The 18,517-nt window shown below is 39.8% G+C and overlaps 1 protein-coding gene across 3 annotated transcripts; it reads left to right on the forward strand.

Moving 5' to 3' along the window:
* Positions 1–828: 828 nt before the first annotated feature.
* On the forward strand, positions 829–17,936 carry LOC134369280 (zinc finger protein 354B). Of its 3 annotated transcripts, XM_063085621.1 has the most exons (5): positions 829–970; positions 1,951–2,026; positions 5,893–6,019; positions 6,787–6,882; positions 15,853–17,936. In XM_063085621.1, the coding sequence occupies exons 2-5, from the start codon at positions 1,994–1,996 to the stop codon at positions 17,415–17,417; spliced, it is 1,821 nt and encodes a 606-aa protein (XP_062941691.1). In that variant the 5' UTR covers positions 829–970; positions 1,951–1,993; the 3' UTR covers positions 17,418–17,936. The 3 variants fall into 3 exon arrangements, with proteins under 3 accessions (XP_062941691.1, XP_062941693.1, XP_062941692.1); XM_063085622.1 differs by lacking the exons at positions 829–970; positions 1,951–2,026 and adding an exon at positions 6,392–6,464 and having other exon boundaries at positions 5,930–6,019; XM_063085623.1 differs by lacking the exons at positions 829–970; positions 5,893–6,019 and having other exon boundaries at positions 1,991–2,026.
* Positions 17,937–18,517: the final 581 nt, after the last annotated feature.

The following is an 18,517-nucleotide window of genomic DNA, read 5'->3' on the forward strand; positions in this document are numbered from 1 at the left end:
TTTAGATACAAGCTCTGCCCACCAGCACTTCAGAGGCTGCCTCACACACTGAAGAGCACACAAAAATAGCAACAAGCCAAAAGATACACAGGAGCACATGCACTCTAACTCTACTCCAGCACAACTTGTTTGCAAAGAATGTGCTGCACCACACCCAGCCAGACCTGAGAGGAGGGTACATGACTAAACTACTCTAATTTTCCTCACACCCATTCATTCTATTAATGTGTTGTACATTGATCATTGTATGTTGCACACTTGCATTTCAGTGATAAACCCACAGGTCATAGTATATAATCTTTTTAATATGCTTCTGATTTTAGTTTGCTAGTATTTTGTTAAAGACGTTTACATCTTTACTGATAAGGGATATTGACTTCTTCTTTTGCTTTTTCCCGTAACACTTATACTCTAAAAGTCTATGTAATTATGTTCGTGGCTTATTGTCTGCTCCCTACACCAGAAAAACGTTCGCCAGGGCAATGATCTTTGTTGTTCACTAACCTATTTTAAACCACTTACAAAAGTGCTTGGCATTCAGCAGGTGCTCAGTACCCTTCTATTGAATAACTGCAGGTGAAATGGGTCTGCTCTTGGCTACAAGCTAATGCCCTCAGAGAACCTCCCTTCCGCAACTCGGAGCCCTCCCCCCAGTGTCTGGGCATGTGACCTATTCAGCCAGGGTCCCGCCTCAGCAGATAAAAGCGGAAAACTACACTTCCCAGAATCCTTGGGTCCTCACGTGGACTACATCTCCCAGAGGCGCAAGCGGCCTCCCCTGCACGGCCCCAGCCCCTCCCCTGCTGGTTCTGCGAGGGCGGCGCAGCGTTTGCGGCTTGGCTGCTGAGCGGCTTCTGGGCCTGAGGTGGGTACAGGCGTCGCCCGGAGGGGTCCCGACGCCAGGCTGCTGTCGGCCGCGGCGGTTCCGGACCTCGGAGGCTCGGCACCGGGGAATCCCCGAGCCTGGGAGGTGAGCGGCGGAGGGACGGCGGGAGGCGGCGGGGACCCGGACCTGGGGAGGGGGCGGGGCGCGGGGAACAGGCCGGCGAGACGCTCGGAGGGGCCTTTGGGGGCGCGGGCGGGCACCCCGCGTCTCGCCTGCCCTCCACCAGCCGTCCCGCGACGCTGCCCCTGGACGCGTCAGGTCGGGGACCTCGTCCCCGCTTGCCCGAGGCCCAGCCTCCCCGCTGCTTCCTCCGGGCCAGTCCACAGCGCGTTCCCTGCCCGGTCCCTGCGGCCTTCGGCGAACGAGGGAGAAAACGCACTTCCTTCCTTCAGCGTCAGCGCAGACCGGGCCGCTGCCTTAGTGACCTGCTTTACAGAGGAGTGAGGCGCTCGGGGTCCCCAGCGGCAGAGCCAGGACTGAAACCTAGGTCTTCGGTTTCTCTGCCCGTCCCCCCCCCCCCTCGCCTTAGGAAAACCACCGTTTTCCTTTGCTGGAAGAGTTATCCCTTAAAATCTGGAAATCGATTCCTGGCAGGAGGGAGAGGAATTGTTGGGGAAGAGCTAGAGGTGGAGGAGAGTTTTCACACGTCACGCAGTGACGGGAGACTCTGGAGCCCGCTGTGGTTGGAGTGCTGGTGCCAGCCTCACTGGCTGCGAGTTGCCCTGATCTATATACAATGGGGGTGCTACCAGTGCCTACTGGCGCTGTAGGACTCAGCAGGGTAAGGTGGAGCCTGGCTGGTGCTGAGGCTCAGTGCGTCGCTGCTCCTGGTAGTAAAATCCAGTGTCCTTCTCGGGAAACTCTCTGAGCCAGGAAGAGTTGGTCCCCGACCAGGATGGCCCCAGCCCTTCTCTGTGGTCTGTCCGCTCCTAGCTTCTCCTGACTTCCCTCTCTGAGGGCACATGGGGTCATTCGCAGGTGATGTAAGGACTTCAGAGCTGCTGGTTCTGAGGGGGTGGAAAGCAGAAGGGGCTTCCTCCTGTCTCTCTGTTTTTTCCTCTCAGATCTGCCTTCTGGAGGCTGCACCCATCCTCAGAGGAAGAAGACATGGCTACTGAGCAAAGGGAAGCAAGGACTCAGGTGAGCTCATTGCCATCTCAGTTTTCAGTGGATGAATTTTTTTTTCTTTTTTTCCCCTCTAACTGAAATTCTCTACCACCAGGATTTGGAGCCAGCGTCCTTTTACGTTGGAGTAGTGGGTCCACCCTTATGGGGGTAGATTCTGTAGGGAATTCTACCTGCCCTCATCTATGTGTAATGTTTCTCTTTCCTTTCCTTAGCAAACATACCTTTGTTCACTAAATCCATCATATGATCACTAATTTGGCAGGTAAGATGCCACGTGTCTTTATATCACTAGAAAAAAAATATGCACACCTGGGAAAATTCCTTTCCGACCCTGCCTCCTTCACTCATCCAAGTCTCCCTCCCTGCCCTTGGCAAGTATGTTTTTCTTTCTTTTTTTTCTCACCTGAGAATCCTCCTGATACCTTCTCCAGGCTTCTCCAACTCACAGTTTTTAGTTTTTTCTCCCTCTTAACTTTGTGGATCATAGGCCTTATTGTACCACTCCCTAAAAACTGATCTTGACTGCCATTTTTATCTTTATGTTTCACCCCTCCAAGCGAGACATCACATGAGCAAAGGATAGCCACGTTGCAGGAGACACACTTGTAGGGGTCTCCTCAGGAGGCTGGGGAGGGTTTCGTGGGTTATTAGTGGTGGAGAGGCAGTGTACACAATGGTTAGGAAGTGGGGTTCTGTAGCCAGATGGCTGGGTTTTAACCCATCTCCTTTGTTACTGTTTGTGGGCCTTGGGCAAATGACTCTACCTCTCTGTGCCTCAGTTTCCTTCCCTGTAAAACGGGAGTAACAACCATGCCTATGTCTTAGAGTAGGTGAGAGGATCACGTCACGTGAGTTAGTGCATGGAAAGTGTTTAGATTAGGGTTGGACATGGGTAACTGCTCAGTGTGTGGTTGTTGTGGTAGCTAAATGATATTATTATATTAATAATGTTAATGTTGACAGATAAAAACTGCTGTGCAGTGTTTCTAGGACCCAGAAAATACTCATTCTTTCTTTACTCTTCTTCATCTCACAGTAACAGTTGATGTTGAGTGTCCCGTGTGCTGGGAAACATGCTGCAGGCTCTATCTTTGTTATTTCTCACTCTCGCAATAGCACAGGAAGTATCCCCATTTTACATACATACAAGGAAACTGGGGCTCAGATAAGTCAAGCAATCTGAATTCAGCCTCAGACGCGTCTGGCCCTCATTCAGTGCTCAGACATCCAGCCCCTCTTCTGGTACATTTTTCAGCACATGCACAGATCCAGCCCCATGTTACCAGAGCTCTTGAGCAACGTGACATTGTCTTTTGGACCCACGAATGCAGTGGGGTTTGATCTTCCAAGGCTATAGCCGGTACCTGACATTGCATGTTTGGGCTGCTTTTTTCCTTTATGTCTTTCCCATTCTATTCCAGCAGAGCCAACCTGCTTTCCTGCCTAGAACCTTCCATAAGCATCCTCTCTAACCACACCTGTTGCCCATGTGTCAGTACTATGTGAACTTGCATGTAAAACTCAATGATAGAAAGTTTAAGACCAGAAAGAACAATGAGAGAGTGCTGGGTTTACAGTAAAAAAAAACTTTAGCTGTGATCCTGCTGCTGCTACGAGTAAAGCATGTGACCTGAGATCTTGGCTGCCCTGGACCTCATGTTCCTTGTCTCCAAAATGAGGATTGAACTAGGACATGGTGTACAATCCTGCCCAGATACACAGTTTTCTTTCTTTTTTATTTTATTTTATTTTTAAAATTTTATTTTGTCGATATATATTGTGGCTGATTATTGTTGCCCATTACCAAAACCTCCCTCCCTCCTCCCCTCCCCCCACCGATGTCCCCTCTGTTTGCTTGTCGTATCAACTTCACAGTTTTCTTCCATTGTTTGAATTATTTATGCATTTTGTCTGTCAGTTCAGTTATAAATTCTTTGAGGGCAGAGATCATTTCTTGAATTCCTTCCCAATATGCAAATAATTTGATGCTCTCTTTTACCATAAAAATATTGCACGATCACAGTAAAAGTTTCAGAAAATGAAACACACATACATGTATGTATGTGTTTATGTGTATATGTGTTCACATGTACATATATGTGTGTTTATATATGTGTATATACCTGGGTGTATGTATGGGTACTTGTGTGTGCATATATGTGTATATATATGTTTCATATGTACAAAAGAAAATGAAATCACCCTTAACCCCATCATCTGTAGGTAATCACTATGAATCGTTTGTTAGGCATCTCTCAGTGTCATTCTCCATTTACACAGATATTTTTTCAAATGTGGGAAAACACTAAACACCCTGATATATAGCCTGCTTTTTGTATTTACCATCATCATGGGTATCTTTTTATGTCAACAGATGTCAACTTATACAGTCAGCTTTAATGATTGCATAGTATTTCTTTATATTGATGTATATAAAATCACTAATATATATGAGCCCGACATAGTTTAAGTGCATCATGTAGATTATCTCATTTATTTATTAACTGATAGATTTTGAGAGGCAGTTTTGCAGAGTGATAAATGGAACCTTGACAAAAAAATAAGTATGTAAAGAATTCATATGTTCATTAGCTTGTTTCAGCGATTTTACAGTGTGTACATATTTCAAAACATCATGTCGTGCACCATAAATATGTATACAATTTTTATATGTTAACGAAAATTAATAAAGTTAATTTTTTAAAAGAATGGATTTGGGGATATCCCCCTGGATTGGAATCCCAGCTCTGTCATTTAGACAAACTTTATCTTATGACTTCCTTTTTTCTTGTGTAAAATGAGGACAGTAATGCTACCTTCTTCATAGGTTTATTGTGAAGATTACATTAAGATTATACTGAAGATTAATATAAAGCTCTAAGAACAATATCTGGCCTGTGTAAAGCATTCAGTAATAAGGCAGTCACAGAAAGAGAAATACCACATGTTCTCACTCATATGTGGGAGTTAAAAAAATAAAATAAGTAATAATGAGTTGAATTTTTAGAATTAGAGAGTACAACTGTGGTTACTAGAAGTAGGAGGGGCAGGGGGATAGTGAGAGGTTGGTTAATGGACGCAAAGTTACAGTTAGATAGGAAAAATAAGTTCTACTGGCGTACAATAGTGCTAGGCACCTATAATTAACAATATTTATTTATTGTATACTGTCAAGTGGCTAAAAGAGAAGAGCTTAAATGTTCTCATCACAAAGAAATAATACATTTTTATGGTGATGAATTTGCTAACTGCCCTGATTTGATCACTACATATTGTATACATGTATTGAAATATAACTCCGTACCTATAAATTTGTACAATCAATGTTTCAATTTAAAAAATAAAAGAGAGAGGTATTTTATTTTTTATTAATATCTTCAAGCTCGAATAAACATATAGATAGTTTCTTAAGTTATTTATTCTAGCCACCATCAACGATTATTTAGGTTGTTTTTATTTTTAATTTTTTTTGCTATTACTGACATCATGGTAAGTATCCTTATGCTTTCATTTTTGTTCACTGTTCATTATAATACAAATGTAGTAATTGTTGACTAAAGAATATACACTTTAAAGCTTTTAATATGTACTATCAACTTATACCATCAGAAAGATTATACTAATTAACACTCCCACTGATGATCTTAATAGCTCTACGCATCATTTATAATGGTTAACACAGGGCCTGGTTAGTATATATTTGCTGCTCAAGTATATATTTGTCGCTGGTTGATTGTTCATTAAACAAATGACCTGGAACCTTCAGAACCCTGAATAGCATCAGAAGCATTTCATGGGTAGTCTGTCTACCTCACCGCTGCTGCCTTCACTCTGTGTGAGGGTGGTCCTAGGTTTGCTGGAATGGCTTGTCCTTACAGGTGTCACTGACATTCGAGGATGTGGCTGTGCTCTTTACTCGGGATGAGTGGGGAAAGCTGGATCCTTCTCAAAGAAACTTGTACCGGGATGTGATGCTGGAGAACTATAGTAACCTGGTCTCACTGGGTAAGGAAATTTCCCCTGTAGGTACAGAATTCAGAAATTTGGATATCTCAAATTGGTATATTCCTTCCCTGAATAAAAGCTGTGGATCATCAAGAAACTTTAGCTGAGTTCTATCTCAGGATTATGCCCACCAGATCTCTATAAGTAAATGTTAAAAACATTTTTCTCCTTATAGTATGGGAATGTGGGGGGTTGGTATTGATAATCATCTCCTTCCCTCTGTATAATTGCACATTAGGAATTCCCTCATAGTTTAGGCAGTATGTTCCTGCTATGATTGTTCTGTGGTTTGTTTGCTCATCTCTGAGCAGAGAGCTTCTCTCAGTCTTCTTCATTGATCTACCGTTTGTCTTTCCCACTTATCTTTTCCAGCCATCTGAACATTGTATAAGCCATCTTTGAAAGGGAATCAGATAGTGTTGTCTCATCTTAAACAAGTTTCTTGGTACATAATCCTCTCCATATATACCTGCTTACAAATTTCAATTCAGTCTATACATCTAACATTCCCTTTTCTATTGAAAGCTAATAGTACCCTGTTAATCAAGGCCGCATATTTATCATGTTTCCCTAACATAATTAATTATAACTTACTCATGTCCTACAAGTCACTTGCCTTTTGATTAACCCATCCCCCCACATCATACCCCACAAAAGCACTTTTTATCATCCTCTGAGTTTTCTGCTCAAATCTAGAATACTACTTTGAGTTAAAACAAAACCAAGGTTTTTTATTTATTTTTTTTTTTCTTTTTGTCTATGAGCAGGACTCCCACTTACCACACCAAAAGTGATCTCCGTGTTGCAGCAAGGAGAAGATCCCTGGAAGGTAAAGAAAGAAAGTCTTCGAGGCTCCTCTCTAGGTGAGTGGGTGGGCACAAGGTGCTGGGAATCACTGGGCGCAAGTGGGGCAGCCTTAGGCAGAAAGAGACATGGTTCCTGCTTCAGGGAGCTCGCAGTCTAGGGGGTAGGACAAGGGTGAATGCGCTGACATGTGCGTGGTGTGGAATTACACTTTTGGGAGAGACTGCTTGCCATGAGAAGGCAGAACAGGAGGGAACAGCATCAGCAGAGTCTTTCCTAAGGAAAGGCCAGAACTCCCAGGATGTGGAGAATATTCCAGGCCTTGGGAATAGCTTGTGTGAAGGTCTGGAGAAGAGAAACCCACATGTCCAGAGGGAGTGAGGACAAGGGCAAAGAGGTGGCAGGAGAGAGTCACGGGCCCTGGCACAGAATTTGATCCCTGCCTAAGAGCCCAGTACAGGTACTGAACAATCGTAAGCAGCCTGGGGCCAGGCTCAGGTGTGCACTCTGCAGAGACCAGCCAGTGGCCACCGTGAAAATGTTCATGGCAGGGAAGTGTGAGGGCTGGTCAGCAGCTATTGTGTCCAGAAAGTAGGTGATGGCCTGGGCTCTGGGCACAGGGCACAGTGAGGGGCTGCAGGACAGGCTACCTCAGCCTGAAAGCCCCCTGGCTGAGAGAGCTTTTTCCGCAGGATAAGTTGAGATTTTTTGATATGGGAACCACACTTGTGTATCTTTTGAACTGTCATCTGGGAGAAATACAATAACTTTGTGGAAGCTGCCAGAGGCCACCATGAAATAAACAACACAGGCAGGAGCTAGCCAGTTGATGGTTAGGAGAGGTGCCAGTCCAGCTTTTAGTTGTGGACTGAGTCTGGTATGAAAGATCAGAGGAAGAGAAGAAAGAATGGTTCCCTTTCCCTCGCCTCTGGAGCATCTAGTAGGTGAACGAGACTCCCTTCCTGAGAGGAGTGACTCTTGATGGGATTAAAGTGAATACAATGAGTGAATGGAGTCCAGAGCTGTCCAGAGACACTTGGGCACCTACCAGTGGGGCAGGGGGTGCTCAGTTAGCCCCCTCCCCAGGTTTGCGAGGATGTCCTGAAGGAAAACTGTGAGTGGATTAATGAGTGAAGTGATGGACATCAGAGCTGTTTTCTGCTCTGATCCTTCTGATGGGATAGGATCCTTACCTACTTTCATTCGTCAAAGATGGAAGCCGGGGGAGTCCTGGAGGTGTTGGCGTGTGGTTGTGTCCGTACTGTGTGCTGCGAGGTTCACATCGGCCTGAACCAAAGTGGCCTCAGAACAGCTTCCCTTCCCAGCGGGAGCACACTTCACTGCGAGCACCATTGAAGGACCTGGGTGTTCTTGGAATTGCCTCAGATTATTGGCTCTAGAGCAGAACTAAATACTCACCTTTGCACAGCCAGCGGCAGAAAAGCTTATGTTCCCAGTGGTAGGACTCCCTAGAACCTCAAAATGTACTTTGAAAAAGTTATTTTTACTTTCAAACTATTCACAAATAGGAAAAACAAGAACAAAAAAAAGAAAAACTTGTGTCATCTTATGGTATCAAAGTTCTAAATTGAGTGAAGGGAAAAAATAGCTCAAAGAATATGTCTCTCTCATTTGGTCTTTTGCTTAAGGAATGAGCCCAGTGTGTATTCACTGAGGTTGTGCTTTTCTGAAGAGTTGTAATAAGAATAATGGGGTTAAACCAACTTGTACATCTCATAAGCTTGGTTTACACTCAAGTGTGAAAATATTCTGGAAATCTACAGTTTTTAAAATTCCGGGGATCTAGGTAATCAAGTCCTTCTAATGAAAGTTTGTTTTTCTAGCCTTGTCTTTTTCTTTGTCTTCCTTGTCTTTCTTCCTTTGTTTTCCTGATGCAAGAAGCCCTCCAGGGTGTACTGAACCATGTGGGGTGTGAGCTGAGGGCCGCTCAGCAGCTTTGCTGGGGCTGCATCTGCACACTGAAAGGGGCATCTTTTCCTGATTGGCACAAAGTGCCACAGGGGTTAGCAGCAGCCCTAGTGACATAGTAGTGGTTTTTAAAGTGACTGTTGTTACAGGTGAAAGTGGAGCCAGAGTGCTTTGTAGCTGTTTTATTTGTTTGAGCTCGTCTTGTTCTTGTCTCCCTGCCTTCCCCAACATGGGCCCTGCACCTCCCTCCTGCCACCACCATCTCTTCTCCTTATAGCTGCCAGAATGATTTATTTAAAAGGTAAATCGGGTTGTTTCACTCTGATGCTCAAAACCTCTAGTGGCTTCTATCATATAGAGCACAGTCAAAAGTCCCCATCGTGGCCTTCAGAAACCTATGTGGCCCTGGCCACCTCTTCACCTTCATTTCCTGCTCTGCCCTTCATTTGAGAACTCTAATCACCCTGGCCGACCTGCAGTTCACCTTGCGGGCCACGGGGCTCCCACCTTAGTGCCTCTGCACTTGCTTTTTCCTTTTCTTGACCATCCTTCTTCCTGGTAGCCACGTGCCCATGTGTCTCACTTTCTCCTGTTGCACAGTTTTCTGCTCAGGTGTCACTTTCTTGAGTAGGAACAGCTTGTCTAAAATATGGCCCTCTGTCTTCCACGTTCTTTATTCCCTCACCATGATTTATTTTCCTTCTTTATGCTTATCACTGCATAATAGTACATATTTACTTATCAACTGTCTTTTTCTCTGCATTATAAGCAACTCTCTTGTGTAGTGTTGCCTGTGTTGTTCATTCCCATTTTCCCCAAACCTAAAACAGTACCTGGCTAGAGTAGGCTTCCAGTTATATAGTGAGTGCATGAGTGACTTGGACTAGGTTAGTGGTGATGGAGACAGAAAGAAATGAACCAATTCCAGAGATATCTGGGAGATAAAAGCAGCAGGACTTGAATTAGGCATGGAAGGGTAAAGGAGATGGAGTTCTCGGGAATGCTTATTTGGTTTGTGGCTTGTTCTGGGATGGACAATGATATCATTCAATGAGATAGTAACACTGGATGGAGATCAGATTCAGAGGATGGTATAAATTTGATTTTTTACTTTTGGGGGGAGTTTTACTTTAAAAATTTTTTTTTTTTATTTTGAGACAATCGTAGATTCTCATGCAATTTTAAGTAGTAGTACAGAGAGATACCATGTTCTTTGTACTTAGTTTCAAAACCATAGTATAGTAATCACAGCCAGCATACCTGCCAGCCACAACAACAACAAAAAAGATCTTGTATATAAACCAGTATGTTGTGAAATTTCAAACCATGTAGCAAATGGGAATGAAAATATTTAGGACTTGTGTGAACATATAAAGAAACAATCAAAACCAAACTATTGACATTGATGCAGTGAAGATACATAAGAATTCCTTCAGTCACCACACGGATCTCTCCTCTTAACCATTTTTAGGCACATCCATGTCCCTCTTGTTCACTGCCCCTGTTCCCTGCCTCCTCTTGTCCTTAACCCCTGGTAACACTTATCTGGTCTCCATATAGTTTTGTCATTTCAAGAATGTTACATAAATGGAACAAACAATGTAGTGTATGACCTTTGGGGATTTTTTTTCCTCTCAGCAAAACTCTCAAAATTCATCCAAGTAGTTGTATGTATCAATACTTCATTTCTTTTGATTGCTGAGTAGTAGTCTTTGGAATGGATATGCCATAGTTTATATAACCATTCGCTTTTTGAAGGACATCTGGATTATTTCCAGTTGTTGGCAATTATGAATAACACTGCTGTAATTATTTGTGTACAGGTTTTTGTGTAAAAATAAGCTGTTATTTCTCTGCAGTAATTGCCCAGGAGTGGAATTGCTGGAGCATATAGTAGTGGCATGTTTAGTTTTGGAAAGACACAGCTAAATTGTTTTCCAGTGTGGCTGTGCCATTTTACATTCCACCAGTAATGTATGAATGATCCAGTTTTTCTGCTTCCTTGCCAACATTTGTCTTGTCACAACTTTTTATTTTAGCCATTATGATAGGCGTATGTTGAAGTACATTGTGATTTAAATTTGCATGTTCTTAACATCTGTCGATATTAAATATATTTCCATGTGCTTTTTTGCCATCTGTATATCTCCTTGGTGAAATGTCTTTGTGGTTTTACTGCATTTTCTAATTGAATCATTTGGGTTTTTTTACTGTTAGATTTTGAGAGTTCTATATGTGTTCTGGATAGTAGTCATTTGTTGGATATGTGGTTTGCAAATATTTCTTCTGGTTTGTAGTTTGTCTTTTTATCTTCTTAACCAGCTCTTTTGCAGAACAAAAGTTTTAATTTTGGTGAGGTCTAATTTATCGATGTTTCCTTTTATGGATTGTCCTTTTGGTATCAAGTGTAAGAACTCTTTTCCTACCCCTAGATCTTGAGGATTACCTTCTCTTTTTTTCTAAAAGTGCTATAGTTTTACATTTATGTTTGTGATCTTTGTTGAGTTAAACTTTGTGTTAGATCTGGGGTTAGAGTGAGGCTCATTTTGTTTCCCCACGAATGTTCACCTGTTGTAACATTATTTGTTGAAGAAGCTATTTTTCTTCCACTGAATTCTTTTGTGCCTTTGTCAAAAATCAGTTGGGCATATTTGTATGAGTCAATTTCTGAGTTTTATTTTCTGTTTAATTGATCTGTGTGTCTATTTCTCTGCTGACACCACAGTATTGATTACAGTAGCAATATATAGGCCTTAATGTTGGGTAGGGTGATTACTCGCAGTTTATTCTTATTTTTCAAATCTGTTTTAGCAGTTCTAGGTCCTTTGCTTTTCCATATAAATCTTAGAATACCCTTATCTATACACAAAAAATCTTGCTGGGATTTTGATAGGAATTACAGTAAATCTGTATATCATTTTGGGGACAATTTTTCTACTTGTTTTCCATATGCCTTATATGTATTTTGTGCTTGAATTCGTATGTTACTGTCTCCTTTTATGTTTATTTTTTTAATAATAAAACATTTTAATTTCCTTCCTATTTCCTTTTATGTATATTGTATAATTATTTTCTTTTTGGCTACCGTGGGGATTACATTTAACATCCTAAACTTATAACACTCTACTTTAATATATACCACCTTAATCTTAATAGCATACAAAATCTCTGCTTCTATACAGATACGTCTCCAACCCCATTCAATTAATGATGTCACAAAATGATCTTTATATATTGTGTGCCTAAAATGTAGACTGATAATCTTTTATTAAAATGTATTTGTCTTTTATATCATGTAGAAAATAAAGAGTGGTGTTACAAACCAAAATTACAGTAATATTGATTTTTATACTGACCACGTATTTACCTTACCAGAAATCTTTGTTTTATCATATGGCTTTGGTTACTGTTTAGCATCCTGTCATTTCAACTTTAGGGCTCCATTTAGCAATTCTTGCCAGGGCAGGCCTAGTAGTAACAGACTCCCTTAGCTTTTGTTTACTTGGGAATGTCTTAACGTTTTCCTTATTTTTGAAGGACAGGTTTGCCAGTATAGAATTCTCAGTTGGCAGGATTTTTTTTCTTTCAGTACTTTGAATATATCAACCTAGTGCTTTCCGGCCTTTTCTGATGAGAAATCTGCTAATAATCTTATTGAGAATCCCTTGAATGTTATGTGTCTCTTCTGACTGCTTTCAGTATTCTCACTTTGGCTTTGGTTTTTGACTGATTATAATGTATCTCAATGTGGGTATCTTTCAGTTTGTCATACTTGGGGTTTGTTAAGCTTCTTGTATGAGGAGTTTTCAAAAAGTTCATGAAAATATTCATATTATCTTTTAATTCTACTTTTCTGTGAAGTTTTTGAAGTACCCTTTTATTTGTAGATTCATATCTTGCATCAAATTTGGGAAGTTTTCAGCCATTATTTCTTCAAATACTCTCTATGCCCCTTTCTCTTCTCCTTCCATGATGTTCACAATATGTATTTTATTCTGCCTTGATGGTGTCCTACAGGCCCCTTAGGTTCTGTTTACTTTTCTTCAATATTTTTCTTTCTGTTTCTCATACCCAATACTTTTAATTTTTCTATCTTCAAGTTTTCTGATTCTTTCTTCTGCTTGTTCAAATGTTTTGAGTTCCTCTAGTGAATTTTTCACATCAGTTATTGTGCATTTAACTCTAGAATTTTTTGGCTTCTTTTTATGTTTTCTATGTATTTATTGTGTGTCTGGGGGTTTTTTTTTCCATCATTTTCTTGACTTTGTCCATATTTTCCTTTAGCTCACTGAGCATCTTTATAAAAGTTTCTTTGTGTAGTATGCCACCATCTGGTCTTTCTCATAGATGTTTTCTGTCTATTTTGTTCCTTTAAATGGACCATACTTTCCTATTTTTTCATGCATTGTTTTTTTTTTTTTTTAATTGTTGAAAACTGGATGTTTGAATCTTATAATATTGTAACTCTGAGAATCAGATTCTTTCCCTTCCCCAGGATTTGCTGGGTTTTGTTTGTTTTAGTTTTTGTTTTTTGTTGTCATATGGTATCTCTGGTCTAGGAGTCAGCCTGAGGTATAAACTCAAAGTCTTCTCATGTCTTTTCTGAGCCTGTGTCTTTCTTTGGTCACCCACAGTTACTCTCTAAATTCCCCCAGGAATGCAGTTGTTTTTGAATGTCCTTATCCTTAAATGTCTGGTACCCCAAAGCAGAAAAATGGGGGAAATTAAAGGGAAAAAAAGTAGGCACTGTCCTTTAAATCACCTGGAAGGCACTTCATCCAGTGGGGATTGCAACAATGGCAGCCTGCCTTTGAGTCTGCACTTCCATGATCCAAAGCAATAATTCACAGTTAGAACCCAGATCCCCGTGATTTGGAGAACAAGGCCCTTGTTGCCAATGTTACCAAGGGCCACTCTAGGAAATCTAGTATGGCTGTCTGCCCTGGGGCTATGGGCTGGGAAATGGGTAGCTCCTCCTGACTGAAATTAACTGCAGTTTACTGGCCAAGCCTTCACTTAGAAGCTGTGAGCCTTTATGTAGATTCTAGAGTTTCAAAATAGTTATATCCGGCAGATTCTGTGAGTTCAGTTGTTTAGGTGAGGAGAGAGAATTCTGGCACTTCCATTTTCCTCATGTGTACTTTTCCTCTTTTACTGCTCTTTTTTTTCTCTGCAGTTCTGACATTTTTTGTCTTCAAGTAATGTTGAAAATGAGGTCTTGCATTAAAGTCTCACAATTATGAAGTTATTTCTTACTGTTTGGGGAAGAAATTTGATAAGTTGCTTACCATCCATCCAGCATTGCCTTCAGCTACCTGGAAAGCTTTAGTTTTTACTCTTTAAACATAAGTTTTATCATTCAATAGGTATTTTAATTTTCTACTTAGAAAGGATGTTTTTTAAGTAAATATATCTTTTTTAAGATCTTGTTCTTTGGATACTGATTTTTTAAAAGAATTCATTTGCAGCAACCAGAGTTTTAAGATTGAAGCTCTCTTAGTACATATGGTCTAAAAGAGGAAAAAGGTTAACCCAGTCCTGTTACATTGAAGGAGAGAAAGTGAAAGAAGACTTAATTTTTAGTTTTGCTGTGGAAAAGTTTAAATATATATGAGGGTACTTCAAAAAGTTTATGGGAAGATGCATATCTTTCAATTCTACTTTTCCACAAACTTTTTGAAGTACCCTCATATATAAAAGTAAAGAGAATAGTATAATGAATTCCCACATATCCATCACCCAGTTTCAGCAGTTGTTAACTCATAGTCATTTTTGTTTCATCTATACCGATGGTTTTCTACCCGGGGTGATTTGTCACTGTCTTGAAACATTTTTGCTTGTCGTAACCTTTGGGGGCAGTGAGGGAAGTTGCTGTTGGTGTCTAGTCACTAGAGGCCAGGATACCACTACATATCCTGCAATGCGCAGGACGGCCCCAAACAACAAAGAGTTATTTGGCCCGGGATATCAGCTGAAGTTGAGAAATTCTGATCTATATCCTGCCTTTATGCACTGACAATTTTGTAATGTTGACTTGTTCTGTCTGAGAATAGGAGAGGTCATTCTATTTGTCTGATATACTTTAATGTCACACAAGATTGCTATAAAAAATTTTTTGTATAGGTTTTTTATATTTCTTGTAAATTTATTACCCTAATTTTTTGTTAGTGTAAATGAAAGCTATTGATTTTAGTTTGTCAATTTCATATTCTGCTACTTCACTGAATGAGTTTTATTATTGATTCTCTGGGACTTTTCCAATATAGTATTATATCGTCAGCAAATAGAGATAGTCATTCTTTTTACTCATCTTTATGTCTCTAGTTGATTTCTCTTCCCTGATTACATTGGTTTATACTTCTAGGGCAGGGTTGAATAGTAGGGAAAATGATGGGTATCCTTGCCTTGTTCTTGATTATAGTGGAAATACCTATAGTGTTTCTTTGTTAAATAAGATAGTAGCTTTAAAACTAAGGTGTATTTTGTCATGTTGAGGAAGTATTCCTCAATTCCTATTTTCTTGAATGTTTTTATTATCAGTGGTACCAAATTTTGTTGAAGGCTTTTTCAGAGTTTCTAGATATATACTATTTCCTTACATGCATATATTGTACTGTAATATGTGCTATAATAAGAGGGGTGGATTTTTGGAGCTCAGAGTCAGGAAAAGGTGTCCAGAGGAGTTAATATTTGAAGTGAATCTGAAGACTGCAGAGGAATTTAGCATGTAGGAAAAGAAGGAAAGATATTCAAGATTAGAAATAATTGCAGAAATGAGGTAATTTATGACTCTATCATAGGCTACCAGACTATATTTCCTAGTTTATACACTTTAATCCCTTTGCTTCAGTCTCCATTCTCCTGGTCACTCTAACCCTCTTTAAATGAACTTGCTTGATTCTTTTGTTCACTCTAGCAGTTTAGCTATCCTCCATTATTACTTTATGCAGTGTTATTTTTCTATTTTTTCCCTCTTGCATCTATCTTTTAACCATATGGCAAATCCTTATTTAGATATCATTAATGTTTATTTCTATACATTTACTCTCAGCCAATCACATGAATCATTGGCAGTTTTTTTTTCTTTTTTTCTTTTTCAGGATGTAAGAGCTGTCCTAAAACCACAAAGTCAACTCAAACTCAAGACTCATCATTTCAGGGGTTCATGAGGAAAAGACTCAAAAGGAATGAACCCTGGGACTTCATTTTAGAAAAACCCTGCATGTATGAAGACAAAATAAAGAAACAGCAGGACAAAAGTGACAGTTTACAAATAATTTCAATCACCCATACACAAATCCTCACTATAGACAGAAGCCTTAAAAATATTGAATTTGGCCAAAACTTCAGCCTGAAATCAGTCTTTGTTAAGCAACAGAGGATTTCTAGAGAAAAAACACTCTCAAAATGTGAAATACAAAGAAATACCTTCAAGCAGAATTCAAATTCACTTAGCCAACCAAAAATCAGGACAGCAGAGAAACGCTATAAATGCAATATATGTGAAAAAGCCTTCATTCACAATTCATCCCTTCGTAAACATCAGAAAAACCACACTGGAGAAAAACTATTTCAATGTAAAGAATGTTTGAAAGCCTTCAGCCAAAGTTCTGCTCTTATTCAACATCAAAGAACTCATACTGGAGAGAAACCCTTTATATGTAAAGAATGTGGGAAAGCCTTCAGCCATAGTGCATCCCTTTGTAAGCACCTAAGAACCCATACTGTGGAGAAATCCTATACATGTAAGGAATGTGGTAAATCCTTCAGCAGAAGGTCTGGCCTCTTTATACATCAAAAAATCCATGCTCAAGAATATCCCCATAGGTATAACCCAGGTAGGAAGGCATCCAGTTGTAGCACATCCCTTCCTGGATGTCAGAGAATTCATTCCAGAAAGAAGTCCTATTTGTGTAATGAATGTGGCAACAGCTTTAAGTCTAGCTCATCCCTTCGTTATCATCAGAGAATTCACACTGGAGAGAAACCTTTTAAATGTAGTGAATGTGGGAGAGCCTTCAGTCAGAGTGCATCTCTTATTCAACATGAAAGAATTCACACTGGAGAAAAACCGTATAGATGTAATCAGTGTGGAAAAGGCTTCACTTCTATTTCACGACTTAATAGACACCGAATAATCCACACTGGAGAGAAACTATATAATTGTAGTGAATGTGGTAAAGCCTTAAGTTCTCACTCTACACTTATTATTCATGAGAGAATTCATACTGGAGAGAAACCTTGTAAATGTAAAGTATGTGGAAAAGCTTTCAGACAAAGTTCAGCTCTCATTCAGCATCAGAGAATGCATACTGGAGAAAGACCCTATAAATGTAATGAGTGTGGGAAAACATTCAGGTGTAACTCATCCCTTAGTAATCATCAGAGAATTCATACTGGAGAGAAACCATATCAGTGTCCGCAGTGTGGGATATCTTTTGGCCAAAGTGCAGCTCTTATTCAACATCAAAGGATTCATACAGGAGAAAAACCCTTTAAATGTAATACATGTGGGAAAACTTTTAGACAAAGCTCATCACTTACTGCACATCAAAGAATTCATACTGGAGAGAAACCCTATGAATGTAATGCATGTGGGAAAGTCTTCAGCCAGAGGTCATCTCTTACTAATCACTATAAAATTCATATTGAAGAGGACTCCTAGAAAGTAAATTTGCATGTGTGAAAGCCTTAAACCAAAGCTCATTAGAGAATACATACCTGAGATTGATTTATTGAATATAGTGAATATGAGAAAACTATTTTAGTTCTCATCATATATCCCAAGGTTATACTTTGGCTGTATAATAAATATGGGGAAAACTTTCATACCTCTCATTTTTTTTAATATCCTGAGACAGATCGCTAACAATTGCAGATATTGATATTGGCCATTTGTAAGATAAAAGGTGGGGTCCCCCCCCTTATACAGCATTATGTGCTATATGCAACATGTAAACATGAGAGAAATCTGGATGCAAGGTTACTGGATTTCTCATTAGAAAAAACACCAACCATATATATGAGCCTAGCATGCTTATTACAGCTATTATTTTAATAGCAGGTGAAATAATTGATCTTAATATATGCATTTTTAGAGCAAAGGACCAAATGAAAGATAAAAACAAACTGAACTACCTCTCAGTGTCTGGAATTTACCTTTTAACCTACTATCAAACTTTGTGCATGGTTTTCATTAAAAAAGAGAAAACAAAAATCTGTTTTCTTCCTCCTTTGTTCTAGTCATTTTCAAACTACACCTAAGAATTTCCCATGTTTTCTACACAATTCTTAATTTTTCTCTCAGAATTAGTTTTTCTTTATTGCCTTGAAGACACGTTTGTTATGAATTCAAACTGAGCAGTAGTGTTAAGTAATTTAAGTAGAAACATCTAGTTTGCTTAGACAATCACTTCAAGATTAAAGCTATTGTATTTTTTTAGTTCACTGCAGAAAAATCCTAATAGTTTAAAGAACCTATCACCAGTAACAAAGTCTTGCAAAGGAATCAATTCATAAATAAAATATTCTTTTCCTCACTTGGGGTTTTCTAGTTTTTAAGAATTTCAGACTTCAAAGAAAAAGCTTTTAAAAATTTGTAAACATCAGAGCTGGTTTACTGAAATATTTAAGTGCAGGTTTGTGCCTGGTACTATCCTGCGTACTTGAAATTATGTGGAGGAAACAGGCCCTATCTTCATGAAGTCATGAATTGAGGTGATAGGAAAGGGAGTTGAAGGGAATAGCAAATGAGTAAGCAAGTTT

Source organism: Cynocephalus volans, chromosome 2 (assembly GCF_027409185.1).
Source record: "Cynocephalus volans isolate mCynVol1 chromosome 2, mCynVol1.pri, whole genome shotgun sequence".
In the NCBI taxonomy this organism is placed as follows: Eukaryota; Metazoa; Chordata; class Mammalia; order Dermoptera; family Cynocephalidae; genus Cynocephalus; species Cynocephalus volans.